Genomic DNA, 22,343 nt, shown 5'->3' with positions numbered 1-22,343 from the left:
TCATCAATACTAAATTTACGGAGCCCCCAACAGCACAAAATTTTTCAATTGAGCAAATCCAATATATGATTGACAATAATGTTGAACCTGAAATCTCCGACTTTCCATCTCACTCCCAGAGTGTTGAGCGAGCGATAAAACTTGTGTCAGAAGCATCCCAATACGTCTATGGATTCGAAAATTGACACAGCTGCATTTTAACTAAACTACTTAGCAGGAAGATGCGTAAACCATATGTTTCAAAAAGGCATTATTTCTATTCTTATGATGATATTTTTTAATTGAAAATTTTTTCCTGAATATATATAACCATGTTCAAAATGTTTTAAGTTGTAAAAATAATGTTTATTTTGATATTCTTATGTAAATATAAGAATAGAAGTTTCACTTTTTAAATCTTCAAATAGTTAACAAGTTGTTATAAAATTAGCCTTAATTGTTATAAATTATTATAAACTTAAATCATTCAGAAATGCAGTTAATTTTAAAAAACAATTAAATATGAACATATTTAAAACGTCAATTTTTGCATAAAACGCCTTTTAAGGTGTTTTTTCGCATAATCCTACAAATCTTAGAATTTAAATCCGCAAGCGATTCTTCATCCAAAATCTCTCAAATTTTGAGAGTAATCATATTTTAACTGTCTCCAACTACTGCAATATTACGCAATATGCGGAATTAAAATCGACCTACCCTAATATATATATATATATATATATATATATATATATATATATATATATATATATATATATATATATATAAATATATATATATATATATATATATATATATATATATATATATATATATATATATATATATATATATATATATATATGGAATTTTTGATGTAATATATATATATATATATATATATATATATATATATATATATATATATATATATATATATATATATATATATATATATTTGATGGATTTTTTGCAAATGCAAAATACTTCTCCTTCTTTTTGTTGTTCAACAGTTTTAACATCTGTGATTTCCAACTTCCTTGTCATTAGTTCTGGTAAGATCACATTTTTCCAAAACTTTGTATTTTTGGAGATCATCTCATTTACAAAATCAGGATCATATTCAATTCGAAAAAATAAAAAATGATTTTTGGAGTCCAGACAACAAAATCACAATAAAACATGTCTAATATGAACATTATATGTTGTACCTGACTAAAACATGGATGTGTTCTTTCCAACATGAAGCCGTTATTGTATTTATTGTATTACATAAAAATTTACATCATCTATCAAATAAGTTGATCCAATAAGACTGTAAGACATTTCACCTCAGCAACCCCATACCTACAACATGAACAATGTACAACACCATCAGGAGACACACCCAGCCATGGTTTCTCTTGTGAAACTACAAAACCAAAAGTTTTCACTTCAACGTCATTGTGAATCATGACCACTGACAGGCAAAGAGACTCACTTATGTATGTGTCATCAGAACTGATATTTACATACTCAGCTAATTCAAGTTCTTCATTTTCACATCCCCATAGTAATGAAGGTGTATTGCTTTTAAAAAAGTTTGGTTGTAAGTTTCCTAACTAAAGACTTTGGTTGATTTTCAACAGATGCTTTTAAAACATCATGCATAACAGACCAAGTTATACGACTAGACCTGTGTTCATACCAAGAAATGGAAGACGACTTATTTCTAATTACTTTCTCCAGGTATTTAAGTTGCTGTGTGGTAATTGATAGCGAGTTAAAAAGCTTCTCTGCTTCAATTGATAAATTGACTTTTTTTTTCAATTCCTTACTGAGATTAGCATATGATTGGGAGATACAGACTCTTTAGTGTCTTTGACAATCTGGTTGGCTCATATTCTTTGAAAGAGACAAAAGGCTTTTGAAATCCTTTTGAAATCCAAAACAACGATAACGCTACAACTTTGGGATTGTTCTTCTTTATTGATTCAAGAAAACGACTCTGATATTCTTCATTTAGCTGCTAAGAAAAAATGTTATTTATTTTTTTTAAGTTTTTTTAACAGATTAAAAGCTGATTTTACTAAACCATTTTAAATTATGTGAAATTAAATTATTTGATGAATTATGTGAAGTTAAATGTTTCACTTCAGCTGATACAAAAAATATAAAAATTGTCAAAAGCAGATGTCAATAAAATAAAATTAAAGTAATTATAGATTTTACAAGTTAAATTTTAAACTCATTAACTAGATATTAATAGTGGCTAAAAAAAATTGTTTACTCTTACAGTTAATGATGTGGCTGTTATGTTTGATCGTATTTTTTGTTTTGTATCAGCACTGTAAAAAATTATCTCAGATATTAGAGCAGGATTAACATCTTTTGTAAAATTTTGATTCAATTTACAAGGGACATCTGTGCAAGATTTTGACGTCAAACCCAAACGAACTGCTACTTCAAATTTATATAAAACGGCTGCAACATGAGAACAGGTTTCACCAATTCTATAAAAAACTAAGAAAGATATCTGAAAAATATTAATTTTTCAATAATTAAAAAAACAAAACAATCTTTATCACATTTTTATTTTTTTTTATTAAGTTCATCTCAGGGCGGTTACAAATTAAATTATTTTGTCAAGCATTTACATACCACGTACACATTAGTTATTATGTATAACTTTAACCCACATAATCCGACATAAGACTAGAAAATTGTATGAGGAAAAGTAAAAAAAAAAATTAAATTAACTCACCCTACCATGCAGTTAAAGTGACTTGAGAGGATTGATCTTTTGTTGTTAACAGCAACCCACGGTGCTTGAGTTGGGTCGTTCGTTCTGGTATTGAACAGACGCCCATTCTGTTGGGTCATCTTTCCAAGCATCTGCAGGAAACTTATACGGACATTGATTAATTCCAAGGATTGTAAGTTTGTTTTTGTACTATTTAGCAGCGTTAAAATCTAATTTTTTGAAGAATTGATAAACTGACATATCTTTTTAAGACTTTAAAACTCATATTTACATACAATTTCTAACTTAGTTTTCCCCCATGCAAGATGGTAACTATTCGCGCCGGTCAGCGCAAGAGAGTATCACTCAGAATACGATCTAAGTCCAATTACAAAAACACGTAATTATGTATAATATTACGTGTTTTTGTAATTGATTGTAATTAAAAAATATATATATTACTATATCTTACTAGTAATATTATACTTTTTTAAGTTTTTAAGATTGCTAACATTATTCCAATTCCCAAAAATGGGTCAAAGCTTAAACCATCTAATTACAGACCAATTTCTTTGTTATCCAACATCGGAAAAATATTTGAAAAAACTATGCACAAAAGACTGTACAACTTTTTTGATACCTTTAATTGCTTTCATAAACTACGGATTTAGATGTAACCATTCTACTACACATGCACTAATTGATTTTACAGAAACTTTAAGAAATGCTCTTGATAAAAATAAGTTTGTTTGTGGTGCTTTCCTCGACCTGCAAAAAGCATTCGACACAGTAAATTGCAATGTTCTTCTTGCCAAATGACAATACTATGGTGTACATGGAATTCCACTTAAGTGATTAAATCATTTGATAAATAGTTCAAATCCTACTTAAATAACAGACTTCAATACTTTACAGTTAAGGAAACATCTTCAATTACCAAAACTATAATTTCAGGAGTGCCTCAAGGGTCAATATTGGGGCCTCTGCTTTTCCTTGTATACATCAACAAACTAAACACTTGCATTAATAATGTTTTAACATACCATTTGGCCGATAACACTAACCTGTTAATTGTTGAAGATTTGCTTGAAAAAATGCGGTTAAAAACTAATGAGGTCACATTTTCTGTTATTAACTGTCTTAGACCAAATAAAATTTCACTAAACGCTACAAAAACTAAAATAATTGTCTTTAAAATCAAAAACCAAAAAAACAAGGAACAATGCACTTTTAACATTAATAGAAAAATTATAACTTCGTCAAAAACTGTGAAGTATCTTGGAGTTTGGCTAGATGAGAGTCTTTCTTTTAAGTACCATCAAACTTACTTACAGACTAAGCTAAGTCGATCAGTTGGAATGTTAGCCAAGATCAGACATTTCATAAATTTTGAAACACTTATGAGTATTTATCATGGCATATTTGGATTGCACCTTAGGTATGCGTGTCAGATTTGGGGTAAAAAAAAAAGTCCCTTAAACCAACTAGTTTCACTTCAAAACAAAGCCCTTAAAATTATTCACTTTCAAAATTTCCTATTTGACAATGTTTCTCTGCTGTATAAATTATCAAAAATTCTTAGGCTGATTGACAATATTACTTTTTTAAATTGTTTATTTGTATGGGATTATCTTCATGATAAACTTCGGATTTCCTATATGTAACAAACATTCTCACTTCCTATGATCCTCTTCATGCAACAATACCTTTGTAAAACATACTAGGACAATAAAATTTGGCAGCGAAACATTTAAACATCAGTGCATCAATGCTTGGAACAATCTCCCTCATTCTTTTAAAACTGAAAACTCAATTTCTCGTTATAATTTTCTCAATAGATTGAAAAAACAATATTTGGATAGCTACTAGAATAATAACTTCAATAAAAGCAATATATCACTGTTAATAGTCTTATTAAAAAATACTCTCTTATGTATATATTTTTTATTTTATACCTTTTTTTTTTTAAGAATTTTTACATTTATCTACAGCTTTTTTGTGGTCCTTGTACAATGATTGAATATGTATGTGCATAATTATGTGTGCGTATATGTATGTGTATGTGTATAAATGTGTGTATATGTGTATGTATGTGTGTTGTGTGTTAATAGTTGACAAAATCAAATGGCGAGAACACGCTTAGTAACACGTAGCAATAAATATATTATAGAAAAAACTATAATGGAAAAAAGGAAAGACTTTATTCCACAAGAACTTGAATTCAGCAAATATGATATCACAAAAGAAGATTCTGATATAAAAAAGAACGAAATTATTCTTATAGAAAATGACGAAGAAATGTTAAAAAGAATTTTTAAACCAACCGACACACCAACCGACGCTCAACAAAACACATCAACACTAGAAACAAATACTAAAATAGATTTTGCATCATAAACGAAGAAATTTATAAAAAAGTAAGTTATTTTTATATAAATATTTTTTTATAAAAAAATATATATTTTTTTTTAAGAGAAAAAAAATATATATATATTTTTTTTTAATTATTTTTTTCTCCAACGGTTTATTCGTATCAATAAATTTTTTTTTTATAAATATTTTTTTTGTAAATATATTATTTGTTTCTATTTTTTCGTCTTATGTTTGCTTCTTTTAATTGATGTTTAATATCGACATATGATTCGGCAGTATGAACCCAGCGTTTTATTCTTTTACCAACTCTTCCAAGTTTACGGTTTGTTTTATTATCTTTATATCTGTTATTTGTTCTTCGTAAACAAGATAATATTCTTTTACAATTGCTCGGTAAATACTGACTGTCAGTCTGTGTTGATATTGAACTCTGTTTTGTACTCGTTTGTGTTTGAACTGCTTTTTTTGTTCTAGGAACTGTTGTTTTTGTACGTGCCATATTGTCAGTGCTTAAGGATCTAGGAGTATACCTTATTTTAGGCATTTTATAAAAAAATGTTTTTTTTTATTTATATATATTTTTTTGTTTATTACAAAAAACAACATGGTGTTTTTTATATAAAACAACTAATCATTTTTTTTTAGTAAAAAAAATGGAATATATTAACATAAATAAAATAAATTACGAAGTAGAAAAGGACAACAACTATTTATTTACAAAAATATTTATCACAAAGAACGGAAAAAAATACAAGTTGCTCAAGTAAAACCATATAATGCAGAATTGGGTAATTTTTTTTTAATTTTATAAAAAAGTTTAATATTATTAATAACTTTATAACAATAATTTTTTTTCTTTTAGATAAAGACAGTGGTTAGAACACTTGTAAGTTTTTAAAATTTTTTTATTCCTTTTATGTTATATAAAACAAAAAATTATGTTTTTAGCATTCTTTTTTTTTTTTTCTTTAGAGAGTGAAAATTGCAGAAGAAAATTAAAAATTTTTTGTATATTCTTTTTTTTAGGAAATAAATTTTTTTATAGTCTTTTTATTTGTTTATATTTATTTTTTGTTTATAAATGTTTTTTTGTTTTTTATTCAAATTTTTTATCTTTTTAATACAATATAATAGAGAAAAAATATACAAAGAAATAATAAAGAATATTTCAAAACAACTTAATGGAGAATGGAAACAAATGGCCATTAATTTAAACTTGAAAAAAACTTATGTTAAAAAAATCATCAATAGTTACATCAAAAACTTAATAAAATGAAAAAAAATTTAACTCTATACATATTGCAACACTTAAACAAAAAAAGAGCGTTAAATCACATCTATTTCATTTTCACAAACTGGGAAAAAGAAGTTTTTTTTTTTTTTTATTGTTTTTTTGTTATTCACCTCCTCAAGGCCATGAAGGCCACTACAGATGAGGAGGCTACTCAATAGTGGTTATAACCCTCTCTCAACTCTATAACTCCGAAACACGAACCTTGATGAACAAGGCCGCTGCGCGGAGAAACAAGTTGAGCGCGGTACTACCAGGGACGTGGTGGGGATCGAACTCGGAACCTCCCACTTCTGAAGCAAGCGCTTTACCACTACACCACTACCGCATAGTTGATAATAAAGAACTGTTATTTAAACTAACTCAATGTAAATTAATTATAATAAAATATTTATAATTTATTCATTTTTATTGTAATAAATATTGTATTTTTTTAGCAAAAATTAAAAAAATGAATTTTTTACAAATTAAACTGAAAACAGCAGCACGTTTGCAATCACGATGGGAAACTTTGGCTCAATACCTTGGTTACAAAAGAAGAGATATTAAATGTATACAACAAGACTATTGAGACACGAATGAAAGAATGCACAGTGTCTTAACTTTATTATATCAAAAACAAGGTTCAGAAATTCAAGCAGCTCGTGCTTTATATGATGCGTTATGGAATTGGTCTATTGACATTTCAACAAAAGAAATTAATCCAGAGCTTATCAACAATTTAAAAGAAACTATGGAAATGATAACAAACTTTATATTGCAATAATTTTTTTTGTAAAATAATTTTTTTTAATTTTTTTTTGCTAACTAATATATTAAAAAAATGAATCAATACATCAAAAAATGCGGATGGTAAGAATATAAACTTGTATTTTTATTTTTTTTTATTTTTTTTTTATACATTTATTATTTTTTTTCTCTTAGTTATGGTGAATGTATCAACGAATCAAGTATTTGTTACCACGACTTATTATTGACTGAAAATGAAGAAAAAGAAATAAAAGAAATAATCGACATGCAAGAAATGACAGAAGAAGATTATGAAATTTATTTAGAACAATTACTCCAAGAAGACATAGAAGAAATGGAAGAAATTGATTACATTGAAGAATTAAAAATGCAAATGATAGAAGAAGAAGTAGAAAAAGAAGTAGATCAAATAGAAAAAGAAATTCACGAAATTTTAGATGAAATGGACATAGAACAATATATCATTGATGTTATTAATAAAATGGATGATCTGCCAGAATTAAATTTGTAATTATTTTTTTGTAAATATATCTTTTTTTTTAGATAACTAAAAATAATGAATAATAATGATGATTACAGTGACATGTATCCTGGTTTTGGTGATGTTTTTGAAGAAGTAGAAAATATCTCATTTCTCAATGAACACCATGATTATTTAAACAAGCACGTACTATTAGACATTGAAATGGACGATTTTTTTCTCATATTTAATCTAGTTGCAATGTTTATTAATTCTTTATATTTCTTCATTCTATTTTTTTGTTAAAAAAAGACTAGTGTATTTTTTATTATTATGGTTTTTTATATAAATAAATGTTTTTTTTCAGCAACTAATAAATAAAATGGACAAATTTCCATGTTGCTTTTGTGATGAAAATTTTGCTATAGATCAACTCATGGATCATCAACTCAAATGCTCCAAAGACAAAATTGAACAAGTAAACTTTCATGACTGTTTTACATGCAAAAAAAAAGTAAAAGATTTATTAAATCATGAATGTGATTACTAAGTTCTCAAAATGGGACCAAAAATATGCTTTTTTTGTAATACTGTTGTTGATGACAACTACTATGAACACTCTGTTATTTGTTTTCATCAGTATAAAGATCAACAAAATCAACATATGGAACAAATTGTTCAAGATGGTAAAACAAACTTAAGCTATTTAAATCTTGCATTTAACTACAATATGAATAGTGTCAAAAATCTTCAAGAAATTATTGCCAGACAAATTGCAGATTATAAAGATATTTTACACAAGCAAAGAGAAGACGATCAAGAAATTAAAAATCTAAAACAAGAGAACGTCAAACTAGTTCAAACGATTCAAAAAATGAATGAAGAAATGTTAGAATTAAAAAAACTAACCTATGACATGTTAACAAATCAAGAAGATATACAAAATCTCAATCAAGAAATCATAAAACTCAATCAAATCGTAGAAGAAAACAGCACAGAATTCTTAGTATTAAAAAAATCAATTCAACAACCACAAGTAAAGCAACACCTCTTTAAAGGCAAACATATCATCAAACTCGATCAAATGAATCTAAGACTGCTATCAGATGAAGCTTATTATTCGCAAGCTGTTTACTCACCTGAAGGGTATTATTATCGAATAAAAATATATACTCGAAGCACAAATGTAAACAATGTAGCCATTTACTTCCAACTCATTCGAAACGAGCTCGATGATGCTTTAAAATGGCCCTTTGCCAAAAAAATAATTTTTACTCTAAGAAATAATGATAAATTTTTTGCTCATACTATCACCCCCGAAAATTATATTCAAAGTTTAAACGCGAGTTCTTTTGATAAACCTACCGAAGAATATAATGTAGCTGTTGGTTTCCCCAATTTCATTTCGCACGAAGAACTAAAACAATTTATTATTAATAATAATTTATTTATCACGATTACTATTCAATAATATATTTATGTATTCATATTTTTTATCTCTATTTTTTATACATTATTTTTTTAGATTAACTAATAAAAAAAAATGAATTCACTAGAAATATTCAGACAAATCAGTCTTGAACTAACTATTGCCAACGTGAAAAGTATCAGATTCATGCTCAGAATACCAAAAGGAATCAAAGAAAATTTAAAAACTGCAATGGATATCATAGAGTACTTCAAAGACAACATTATAGAAGATGAACAAGGTCATATTTATGAAACTATGGAAAGCAAATTGGAATTTTTACTTGTAATGTGTAAAGCCATTCATTGTATAGACATTGTAAATAAATATAAAAATAAAATACCACGATTGCCAACATACGAAGAAAGCATGATTAAAAATCTACCACCTATTTATTCTCCACCAAACACATTTTATCCAAGTGCAGTCGTTGAAGCCAAGCAACAAGAACTTTTAAATTTTTATAACCCTTTACCTGAACCACCTGAAGCACCTGAATGTGCTCAAGAACCTGATTTCTACTAGTAATTTTTTTATTATTTTTTTATATATTTGTAATTTTTTTTTAGATTACTAATTAAAATAATGGGCAGCAACTGGGGCAATATTGCTAGCATACTTGAAAAAGAATTTAGTTCATTTTACTACTTTCTGCATAAACGTAGAAAACAAATGAAACGAGAAAAAAAAGTCAAAAAATTGGACAAAAAAACTAAAGAACGTTGCACTTATTTTGAAAACATTCATTCGCGCATTGAAAATTTTGAACACGAAACACTAAATTGGTTTTATCCAAACAAACAACAATTTTCTTATTATGTTTTTCATTACGACGATGATAGATTGGATAACACCAACAAATTTACCTTTGAAAATCAAACTTGATTAACCTTGAAAGATTTATGTAAAAGGACTTTGGCACATCAACGAATTCTTTTTGAGTTTGAACAATTACAAAATCAAATTTTTTCTGTATTCGATAGAACCAAACTAGACACCAAATGGAAGAATAAAGATGAAATTAGATTATTATTTTACAGCTATCGAAAACACATCTTTTATGAATGGGTTATCAAAAAAAAGAAACATTTATTATTTTTTCATCTTCAAAGACGTTACCTTTACAGTTTATTTTATTTACTTTTTACAGAAATATCGTATTTTGCTAACCCACATAAACAACTAGAAACAGATTTAATGAAAACCTTATATCATTTAATAATGGAATATATAAACTGGGCAAAACAATAATATTTTTATATTATAGAACCTTGTTTTATTCATGTTAATATTGTAAATCAATTTTTTTAATATTTTTTTTTAGATAACTAATTAAAAAAATGGAAATAAAAATACAAAGAAAAAGTTTCGAAGAATATGATTTACATTATCAAAAATGGGTAAAACTTGAAGTTACAAATATACCAATTACAAATAAACAAGAAGAAGAAGAAGTGCGGATACTCGACGCACCACCTTTTGATTGTAAATTTTTTTATGAATTAATTTTTTTTATAATTTTTTTAAAATTTTTTATAATTTTTTTATAATTTTTTACTCAATAAAAAATTTTTCTTTACTTATTCCCCCTCACTTGCTCTTCATGAATTAGCAACTATTCCCGTCACTTGACGTGTCAATAAAAGGTCTCTTAACCTTGACACACTTTTCCAACCCTCCCTTACGCTTCATTAAACAAATTAAAATTCCTGATGATGGTGACTAAAATTTTATTTGCTTCCCCCCTCTTCACGAATTACCGTCAATTGACGACGACCCCCTCAACTATTAACATCACCTGACGTGACAATAAAAGGTCTCTTGATTGGACACACTTTTCCAACATTAGATATCATCATGTATGTATATGTATGTATGTGCGTATGTATACGTTTATATGCGTATGTGTTTATATATATATATATATATATATATATATATATATATATATATATATATATATATATATATATATATATATATATATATATATATATATATATATATGTATGTATGTATGTATATGTTTGTATGTGAGTATGTGTATGGATGTATGTGTGTGTATGTGTATATATAAGCGTATGTGTGACATATATGTATGTATGTATGTGTGCATGTAAAAGTATAGAATATAGTATAATATGTTTAAAAACATATTCTAATATGGCTCTATTATTCTATTAATATTCCCACATGTGACGTATTGTCTAACTTCTTATGTTTTAAAATTAAAAAAAAATTTAAATGGAATTAAAATAAAAGTGGTTAAAAAAATGTGAAGAATAATATTGATTTATACTAGGCTTAACACTCAGCCTAAAAATATGAAGAATAATATTTTAAATTTTAGATTTAAATTTTTAGATCATTGTTATTATTATCATAGTTATTATTGCTATTACCTTTATTTTTTATTAATATCATTATTTTTTAATAATACCATTATTTTTATTAATATCATTATTTTTATTAAAATCATTATTTTTATTGTTATTAATACCATTTTTATTATTTTATTATTATTGTTAACGTTATGATTTTTAGAGTTGTTATTATTTTATTCTTATGTTATTATTCATTATTATTAGGTGTTTACACATCATTAGTAGTTATACTATTTGTAAACATCTTTGAATTTTGTATTAATATTCTTTTTTTAGGTTACTATTTTAAAAATCATATCGCTCAAAAGATTGTTTAAATATATTAGTATTTAATCATTATGAATTATGTTTTATTCTAGAAAAAACTTAGTTATTAGTTTTGGTCTTTAGCATTGTTTACACTTTTAAAAGAAAATATCAGGAAATCTCTAAATGGTATTTTTCAAAATTTTCAAATGGATCTAAATATTTGGTTTTGGAACAGCAATCTAAATCATGCTGAATACAAATACTTTGACTCAAATTTTGGGCCACCCAAAAATTTACTTGTGTACAACCACATCTTTGGCAACAATCAATTGCATAAATCTGACAAAACTGCGTGTGGGTGACCCAAAAGTAAACTGGTTATCTCTTGATCTTATTAAAAAGCAGTGTGAGCAACAAGAATTTCCTAAACTTCTTAAAACTAAAAGTTGCAACCTCATTTAATCCAAGGTGCTTTTTTTTTTTTTTTTTTTTTTATACATCTTCACTTCCAACAAGGCTGCAAGCAGCCACTAATTAAAGTTGGAAGTTACTGAAAGAGAAAAGATAAAGATTGTAGAGCAAGATAACGATTGACGGATGACTTAAAAGATTGCAAATTATATGAATCAGGAAAGCAAGATGAAGGAAGCGAATTCCAAAGAGCTAATGTTTAATTGAATGACGAGTAACACAAGAATGAATTTTAGTAGATGGCACAAGAGACGCTAGCTCTTTAGAGCAGTGCCTATTATAGTATTTGTAGAAAAGAGAAAGAGAAGCAACATTACGACGATGTGATAATGGTTGGAGGTTGGCTGCAAGAGCAGGTCCAACTATGTTTACAATGCGTTTTTGCACCTTGTCTAAAAGAGAAAGGGCATCATTAGAAGATCCGCCCCAGATATGGCAACAGTATTCCATACGAGGCCGGATTTGAGATTTATAGAGATAGAGAATAGAATCCAAAGTAAGAAAGTGACGAGCTTGATAAAGAGATGCAACCTTAGCAGATGCTAATTTTGCAACTGATTTGATATATGGTTTCCAAGAAAGATTGGAAGAGTTAATCCTAGAAGATGAAGAGCAGGTGACTCATCGAGTACATCACCGTTCATAAATATAGGAAGATCTAAATTATTGCGATAACGATTGGCTGAAAAAAATTTAGTTTTATCTGAATTAAAGTTCACCAGCCACTGTGAGCCCCATGCTGTAGCAGAAGTGAGATCCTTTTCAAGCTCAAATGCCCCCTCCAAGCAATCAGAGGGTGTTGGTTTCTTATCACGACAAGAATAAATGGTAGTATCATCAGCAAACAATGCCACCTTAGATGTGAGAATATCTGGAAGATCGTTAATGTAAATTAAAAAGAGTATAGTGCCAAGGATAGAACCTTGAGGAACTCCTGAAGTTACAGAATAAGAAGAAGAGTGTTGTCCATCGAGAACAACTTTTATGCTACGATTGGAAAGGAAGGATTCAATGATCTTAAAGATGTTGCCGGATACGCCATAAGAAGAAAGCTTATGGAGAAGACCAGCATGCCAAACTTTATCAAAAGCTTTTGAAATGTCAAAAGCAATGGCCTTAGCCTCTCCACCTTTATCTAATGCACGATAAAACCTGTCAGTTATTACTGTTAGCAAATCAGCTGTAGAACAAGAAGATCAAAATACTTATTGATGGTCAGAAAGTAAGTTATTAGATTCAAGATGAGAAATTAAGTGTTTGTTAATTAAAGATTCAAAAACCTTGCTAATGATAGGAAGAAGACTTATGGGACGGTAGTTAGACGAATCAGATCGCTCTCCAGAATTTTTGAAAATAGGAATAACAGATGCCGCTTTCCAGCAGGCTGGAAAACAAGACTCTGATAAGCACTTGTTGAATAGTTTTGAGAGTATAGATGACTGCTCCGGAGAACACTTCTGCAAGACAATAACAGGTATGTTGTCCGGGCCACAAGTTATAGAAGAGTCTAGGCAGGAAATCACTTTAGATACAGATGCTGGTGTGATATAAATGTCAAGCAATGGATCAACCTGTTTGTTGGCAATATCAGGTAGAACGCAACTAGTGGAATCAAGAGATAATATTGATGAAAAGTTTTTAGCAAACAATTCGGCTTTGTCTTTAGGTGAGGTGACAAAGTCTGAACCATACAAGAGAGGTGGAATTATAGATTTGCCCTTATTATTGATATTATTAAAGATTCTCCAGAAGTCACGAGAGCCTAATTTTTGAGAGGAGGTACGAGATTTCATGACCTGAGAATAGCGGGTTTTGACGTTAGACAAAACCTTTTTACAATTGTTTCTAGCAGTAATAAACAGATGTCTGTTTTCTGGAGAATTGTTTTGCTGATAAATATGGAAGTAACGGTTTTGATTGGCAATCGCAGCAGCACAGTGTGAGGAAAACCATGAAGGAGAGTGAGACTTGACCTGGAATTGTCGAGAGGGAATAAAAAATTCCATGCCAGCCTGAATCCACGAAGTTATGTAAGAAGCACATTTGTTGACAGGAAGATGAATGATTTCTACCCAAGGGCCATAACAAAGAAAATCAGGGCAAAAATCCCAGTCAGCTTTACTGTAGTTGTAAGAGGTTTGATAATAGGGGGATTCAGGTGATGAAGAAGAATGAGATATTAGTTTTAGAGAGATCAAACTGTGATCAGAAGAACCTAAAGGTGAATGTGGAGAAACTGAGCACTGACTAGGATCAGAAACAAGACATAAGTCGAGTAGAGAAGGTAGATGATTCGGGTTGTCAGGAAAGCGAGTTGGAAAGTTGACTATTTGAGTTAGGGATTGAGAAAGGCAAATGTTGTGGGCTTTAATGCCTGCAGAGTCACTGGCACTAGAGCTAAACCACTCAGAGTGGTGAGCATTAAAGTCACCGACAACAACTATATTAGCTAATGGATAAAGAGAGAGGGCTTGGTCAATATGATCAGAAATAATGTCAAAAAGAATGCAGTCTTGAGATGAAGGAGAGGGATATAGAACAAAGAGAAAGGCAATAGAGTGAAGTGGTGCTAAACGAAAGCACATGAAAGAATAGTCTGTGGATTCAAACCTAGTTTCACGACAAATGGGTGAATTCTTACGAATGTAAATGCCCAGGTCAAGCATGTGACTATTGGAGTCTTTACGAATTAGAGGCAGATAACCATCAACAGATCACAAGATGAGACAGCCGAACTCAAATTAGTCTCACAAAGAGCAAGTAGGTCTGGTGAACTTTGCAAGAGATAAGACTCAACAGAAGAAAAGTTACTTCGAAGACCACGAATATCAGTGAATGGTAGGTTTAGAGAACTTAGTGATGATGATGGTTTTTTGTGTTTTATAGTTTTTGGTACTTTATTCATTTTTAAATTAGATTGAAGAACTTGACTCAAAGCATAGATAGTACTCAGAACACTGTTTAATAGCCCAAGCAATTGTCTCATTACTACTAATAAACCCTAAGCCGTAACAAAGGACTCCAAATGTGGCCTCAGCAATGCACACCAAAAGTACAAACAGGGACACCATCCATGCGCAACATGGCACTGTTAATACTTTGATATTTTTCAGCTGTTGATGGAATCAGCCTCTCTGAGAGCTACCACAGAGTTCGGGAAACCTGACTACCAGCCGGCCTCAGAACCATAAAACTGAGTTATAGAGCTGTACCCTCATTAGGAGATAATAGAATGAGTTGCCTAGTCATTAAGTCACAAGCAAAACCCACGCATTGAGTCAAGAAGATCCAGCATTCAACATCCTAAACTGGAAACAATGTATTAAAAATACATCTGCGCCAGCCTAATAGATGAAGAAGGGGTGCGAGGCTGGTCATTAGATAGAATCGGTTTACCCCTTAAGTCTTTGCCTAGGAGGCCTTCTACAAGACAGTAGCCGGATGCATTTAACATCTGCCCAAGATGAGTATTTTTATCGAGACACCATCTCTAGCCTTTACTCAACCAAGAGCCCCAAGGCAGGGGGTGTTTTAAATCAGAGTTGGCATCTCCTAGCCTTTGCCTAAAAAGGCGTATCCTACAAGGCAGCAGGACATGAAGCAGATTGTACTGGGTTACATGTTACCAGTAGCAGGATAACCTGATCTGACTGTGAAAGCTTTGAATGACTTTTGAATGACAGACTAAACTGTGTATTGATGAGATAAAAGTAAACTGTTAACCCTTTCATCTTATTAAAAAGCAGTTAAGCAACTCTTAGACAGACACCCTAATGATTCCATTTCTCTTTAAAGATTTGTTTTCAACTGCTTAAAGCTTAATGAGTTATTATACTAATAATAATAATAACAATAATAATAATAATAATAATAATAATAATAATAATAGCAATAATAATAATAATATGGTATTATTATTGTTATTATTATTACAGAAGTTTGATCATTGGTACAGAAGTTTGATCATTGGTACCGGTGAATATGTGATTATTCAAGAAACGAAGAAGTTTGAATGTCCTGCAAAAGTTAACATGAAAGAGATATATTTTGTATGTATATTTTACTAGTTTAAAGGTATTTTACAAATATTTGCTAAACAGCATTTTTTTCTTAGCCACATTTTTAATGAATCTATCTTTGTTAGAAAAATTATAACAATAAAAAGAATGATCAATTCTGTCATTTTATTTTCAGGTTGTCAACATGACAAATTATTACAAAAACCAAGTATTAAGAGATATTCGAAATTCTTTGGTGAAGCATAATGCTTAAGTATTTTGTAGAAAATTAAAGATGAAATGGACTGCCTATTATGTCACCGAAATCATACACTTGGAAAAGTAATTGCTTTGCGCTTTGATGCTATATTGCAAACTTTGTTAATCATTAATTCTTCTTTTTTTCATTATTATTACTATATTTTTGAAACATATTTTTCAATAGTTTTATGATTTGTTTTATTGTATATTATATAAGTAGTATTGTAATGCTAGTAGTAATGCTAAGCATGATTTTTATACATGTATAAGGTTACAACTAATTTTATATTATTTGTGCGTAATAATATGTACATACCTTTCATATCTTGCTGCTGTTTTATTAATTGATGTAGTAGTACTAATGCAGATAAGTAGTTACATTTTGTGTTACTCTATATTATTTTTAGAGTGAACTCCTGTCTCAGAAAATTGACCATCAATTGTCAACCAAGATTTCTGAATTTGTGAAACAAGGTGTTTCAAATGTATGTGAGATGAAGAGGCTTTTAAAAATTACGGTTAGTGATATGTTTGGAAAAAAAGATTTGCCTCATTCTAACAACAGAAGGTTCTATCCAAGAAATAATATCATTTCTACGCATAGTCATTGAACATCAAAAGCTTAGGTAATTTTTTTTTTTTAATTTTTAGTACTTTTAGATGTTTCATTTTATCAAAAAGTTTTTTGATTTATTAATTTTTCAGATTCTCAAACACTGATCAAGACTGTTTTGAAAACAAAATAAATGAGTGAAAGATTTCTGACGCCACTGTCAAAATACATTACCATCCAAAAAGAAGTCATAGTAAGGATGAGCTGTTGTTTGTTTATCAAGCTGGTTGGCAAAAAAAACTTTTAAATAAATATGGTAATGAAATGGTGTTTTTAGATGCAACTTACAAGACCACTAGATATTCATTACCATTGTTTTTCTTAGTTGTTAAAACTAATTTCGATTTTCAAATAGTTGCAACATTTGTATCTAAAAGTAAAACTTTTGATACGATAAAAAAAGCATTTAATGTCATCAAATCTTGGAGTCTTAATTTTCAACCTTTATACTGTATGACTTACTATTGTAATGGTGAGATACGTGCTTTGGAATCTGTTTTTATTGGTGTGTTTTTTCGATCTGTATTTATTTATTTAATTTTTAAGTTATTAACTTCTTTAAAGGAATAATTTTTTATATTTCATGCGATTTAAGTTCACAATCATTTTAAATAAAATTTTGTTTTCTTATTAGGGTGTGAAGTATTCATCTGTGATTTTCATAGAGAATAGGCATGGGATTGTTGAATAAAAAAGACTTCCAATGGTTGTTTTAGTAAAAAGGAAGATATTTTAAAATTGTTAAGATGTTTAGCTTGGTAAAAATCTTGGCAGAAGAAGTAGATGCTATAAAAGCATTAGAGCTTTCTGACTTATGGTGTCAAGATGGTTTTTCTAAGTTAAAACATTATGTTGAAATGTATTGGATGCCTATAAAAAAGGTATTTATTAATAAACATTAGTTTAAATAATTAAACCTTTATTTGAGAATACATTTTGTGGCAATCATTTGGTTTGGTTTGCATTATTTTAAAGTGAGGTATGTAAAAGTAGAATTTCTTTCTTATTATTTAGGGATGGATCTGGGTATAGACAAAATCGTCTTCTAATTAATTGCGACACAAACAATGGTGTTGAAAGACAATGGGTCATTTAAGTATTGCTATTTAAAGAAATAAAGCAACTCCTCTTTGACAGGCATGTTAACTTTATTAATTGAAGAGTTCTTCACTGATAAGCTAGAAAGGTTAGTTTAAAAGAAAAGTTAAGTCAATGAACTGATGTTCATTGACATGTTAAGTCAATGAACTGATGTTCAGGGACTATTGTCAATTTAAAATTGTTCACAGTAGTGATATTAATATAATCTTTCTATTTTTATAAAGTTTTATCTAATCAATTTAGCTACACTGATGCCAACTTCAAAATGGATGCAAGATACAGGAGGTATGGCTGTTGGGTGTCAAAATATTTATATAATTGCCCTCGTAGTTTAGTTAAGCATTGCTTGTTGCAAAAATCTACTGCTGAATACATGGATTTGAACACAGTTGTAATGATGAAACATGGTATCTTTACTGTATCTAGTACCATTGATTCTTCTACAAAATACTTTGTGCATTTCGGTGATGAAAATATGCCAAAATGTACTTGTTATGATTGGATATCAACAGGCTATCCCTGCAAACATTTTTTTGCTGTATTCAATAAGTATCCTGCTTGGTCATGGAATACATTATCAAAACTTTATGTAAATTCTTAAATTTAGATGAAGATAACTATGATATATTCCATGAAAAAACACCTTTTAATTTTTCCAAGTCGCTTTCACCTTTAAAAGAGTCATCTTTGTCTTTTAAAAAAAATACAACTGTAGAAGATCAGAATGACATATGTAAAAAACATATTCCCATTTATTCTGGTGTCGATGTTAAGGAGATGCCTAATACTATCATGAACTTATCATTTGAATTTGAGGCAAACTTTGGTGAAATAGTGATGTTACATAAAACTCTTACTACTCAAATAGATTAATTAAACAAAGAAAGAGTTAGAGAATCTGGGATTCCTGTCACTCCAACAAATAATAAATTAAGCAAAAAACACATTTCTATTTCTGTACGGAAACCAATAAAAGCTCAAACTAAGCGTGTTGGATCACAAAAAGAAAAAATATCAAATGCTTCTAATGTGTTTATAGTAGAAGAGAGTTACTTAGTTGACTCGATTGAACATAAAATTGTTGATGAGCCTGTAAACAAAGAAAAGTTTGTTATTGACCATGAGATAGTTATTTCACATAACAATGATGAACATTTAGTAGAAAAACTGGTTTTACTTCCTAAGACAAAACTCTCATCAGATGATATGAATGATATTACAACCCATCAGCTGTTGTCAGACAATGTCATCCATTCAGTACAAAAAAAGATAACTGGTGTTTCTGGTCTGCAGGATCCAGTTTTGGAGCAAAATTTGTCATTTTGTGTGGTGAAGGACTTCTTTGTATAAATCTTAGTATTTATAATAAGTATTTATTATTGTTTAAATTTCAATGAATATTTATTTTTTTAATATATAAGAATTTTTTTTAAACATAACAATTTCCCTTTATTTTTTTAGTTGCGTTTGTCATTGCTTTATTAGTTTGCCTACTGTTGAAACATGGTTTTAATTTAGTAAATTTATATGATGTAAAATTTACTCTATTAATCATCAAATAACAGTTTGGGAGAAATTGGAATTCTACATAATTAAGGTAAAAATGATTTTGTTCACTGGTATTACCATTAGTTGCCGATGGTAACATTACAAAACTAGTTTTTATGGTTGATTGTGTTTCAGCTCTTTAGTGCTATATGTAACATGCTATATATAAGTGCTATATATAAATGCTATATGTAAGTGCTATATATAACAAAATATATAGCAAAAAATACTGTAACATTGATGACAAGATATAACAAAAACAACATGTTGTTTTTGTTATAGTCATTATCAGTAAAAGCTTTTATTACGATTGTAAATCTTAATTGTATGTTTTTTTAGCGCTTATGATATTTCGTTATATCACAAATAACTATGACAATGTAAAAAATATTTAAGGATTTACTTTTAATTCATGATATAATTTTTCAAATTGCTCAACTCCAATTGTCCTTCTAGTTTAAATATTTTAATAAATGAAATCCCTCGAGTTCAAGTATTTTGTTGTAAAGTGTAATTATAGTTAATGATTGTTTTAATGGAAACGATCGATTTGAGTTACTTGTAAATAATTGTATATGTATATAGACGTATTTGTATATAATATAAAGTAAATATCATATATAATATAATTATCATATATAATATAATTATTATATATAAATATCATATATAATATAATTGTAATTATCATATATTATAATTGTAAATATCATATATAATATAATTGTAAATATCAAGAGAATTAGTATATAAAATATGTTGAATTACGTTAAGAGAGATAAGGCGTTTTACGCCTAACTTATAAAATTCTTTTTGATGTGTACTATTTCGGCTAAAATGTCGACTAAAGTTGGTTTAAAGTTAATTCCGAAGTTTAGTGGAAACTATCAACAATCAGTCGCAGAATGGTTGGAAAAAGTTGAACTGGTATGCAAACTACAGACGTGCTGAGCCGAGGTTGTTTGAAGATCAAACGCAACCAAATTGCTATGAATGTAAACTCCCCAATAATTTTGCAAGAGATTGTCATCTGCGAAGAAATAGTAATCGAAACAAGTCGGGTCGAAGACGGGAGACAAGCGGTGTTTTGTCTTATTCGTGTCAAGCGTTTTTTGGACACATTTTTGATGTGTCCTTTACACATCAAAAATGTGTCCAAAAACGTGCCGAGGGAGAAGATGTTTGCGCCAGTTCTCTCCCTAAACAATCAATAATGGCGTTACCTACTATACGGTTGGGCATTGATGGCGTTTCTCGGGATGTGTTAATCGACTCAGGATGTACCTGCTGCATCATTTATAGAAAATGTGCGCCAAAAATTACGAAGAAAATAGTTAGCGCGGTAACTGTTAATGGACAGCAACAACTGCGAATGCGTAAGCCGAACTAGAATTGTCACACCTAATGGAAATGAAGTTTTTGTGGAAGCACTTGTAGTTGACTTCAAACCACTTTGTTATTGTTTTTTGATGGGTATGGATAGAATGGTGGCTTTAGGTAGAATATTAATATCTGCAACTCGTGATGTTTGTTTTATGGGAAGAAAAGAATCATGTTTACTTGGACTAAGAGGTGATATTTCAAAAGATGTCAGTAATACAAATATAATAGCTTGGGATTTCACAGCTTCGTTTGAGAAACAAAATCGAGAATGAATAATTGCGTGAAAATGGAATAATAATTCACAACCTGAAATCCTAGTGAATAAGATCGCTAAATACACTATCCTTGTTGGCATAAAACACGATTACGAAAAAGAAATTAAAGGGTGGATAGAGGAAAAATGGCTACAAAAGTACGATTTGAAGAAACACGATCCAAAAAAGGATTTGGTTCCGCTCATGGTAGTGGTGCAGCGAAACAAAGGAAAAGTACGACCAGTATTAAACTTCACAGAGACACACGTTTATTGAAGCATTAACTGCGAATACAGATGCGTGTGCTGACAAACTTCAAGACTAGAGACGGTTTGGAGAAAATGTTTCAATAATTGATTTATCTTCAGCTTATATGCAACTAAAAATCGATGAGAAACTCTGGACTTACCAAACTGTTGTGTTCCGTGGACAAAAATTTTGTTTAACACGTTTGGGATTCGAACTAAACGTTGCGCCAGTCATAACGAAAGCGGTATTGGACTAAGTGCTATCGCAAGATGAAACAATCTGTAAAGGAACGTCATCATACATTGATGATATTTTTAATAATGAAGACATAGTACCTGTTTGTTGCAAACTGGATCATTTGGAAATCTATAAGCTTAATTGTAAGCCGGCGTTCCGCGTATCCGATGGAGCAAGAGTTCTTGGTTTACAAGTCAGAATGGAAACAAAAAGTTGTGTTGGAGAAGAGATAACGATTTTTGTGAAATTCCGAATTCGCTAACAAGACGTAATATTTTTTTTTTGTGCGGAAGAATGGCAGGAAATCTTCCAGTTTGTGGTTGGTTGCGAGTAGCGTTTTCGTATGCTAAAAAAAAACATACGCCCTGACAAAAATGTCAGGCAACAATTTGGGTAGATGCTAGTTCAACAGTATTAGACGTGGTTGTCGAGTTTAATGGCAATATAATCGAAGACGCATGTTGGTTAAGAAAACAGACACAGCACATATAAAAATGTCCGAACTTGATGCAGTAATTAAAGGACTAAATATGGGCCTTAACTCGAAAATGG

The 22,343-nt window shown here is 29.4% G+C and overlaps 1 protein-coding gene and 1 long non-coding RNA gene across 3 annotated transcripts; both read left to right on the top strand.

Moving 5' to 3' along the window:
- Positions 1-4,806: 4,806 nt before the first annotated feature.
- LOC136085090 (uncharacterized) lies at positions 4,807-6,127 on the top strand. Of its 2 annotated transcripts, XR_010641068.1 has the most exons (4): positions 4,807-5,118; positions 5,720-5,862; positions 5,937-5,960; positions 6,047-6,127. It is a non-coding gene; the product is annotated as an uncharacterized LOC136085090 (long non-coding RNA). The 2 variants fall into 2 exon arrangements; XR_010641067.1 differs by having other exon boundaries at positions 4,807-5,862.
- Positions 6,128-8,134: 2,007 nt separating this feature from the next.
- On the top strand, positions 8,135-9,046 carry LOC136085433 (TNF receptor-associated factor 5-like). Its single transcript, XM_065806740.1, has one exon. It carries the CDS (start codon positions 8,135-8,137, stop codon positions 9,044-9,046), a length of 912 nt encoding a protein of 303 aa, XP_065662812.1.
- The last annotated feature ends 13,297 nt before the right edge of the window (positions 9,047-22,343 follow it).

This window comes from Hydra vulgaris, chromosome 09 (assembly GCF_038396675.1).
Source record: "Hydra vulgaris chromosome 09, alternate assembly HydraT2T_AEP".
In the NCBI taxonomy this organism is placed as follows: Eukaryota; Metazoa; Cnidaria; class Hydrozoa; order Anthoathecata; family Hydridae; genus Hydra; species Hydra vulgaris.
The sequence above is the reverse complement of the archived record's forward strand: the minus strand, read 5'-3'. Positions and strand labels throughout refer to the sequence as shown.

Bases quoted from the DNA above. Each gene is read 5' to 3' on its own strand.
- LOC136085433 (XM_065806740.1), top strand. From the start codon at position 8,135: ATGGGACCAAAAATATGCTTTTTTTGTAATACTGTTGTTGATGACAAC.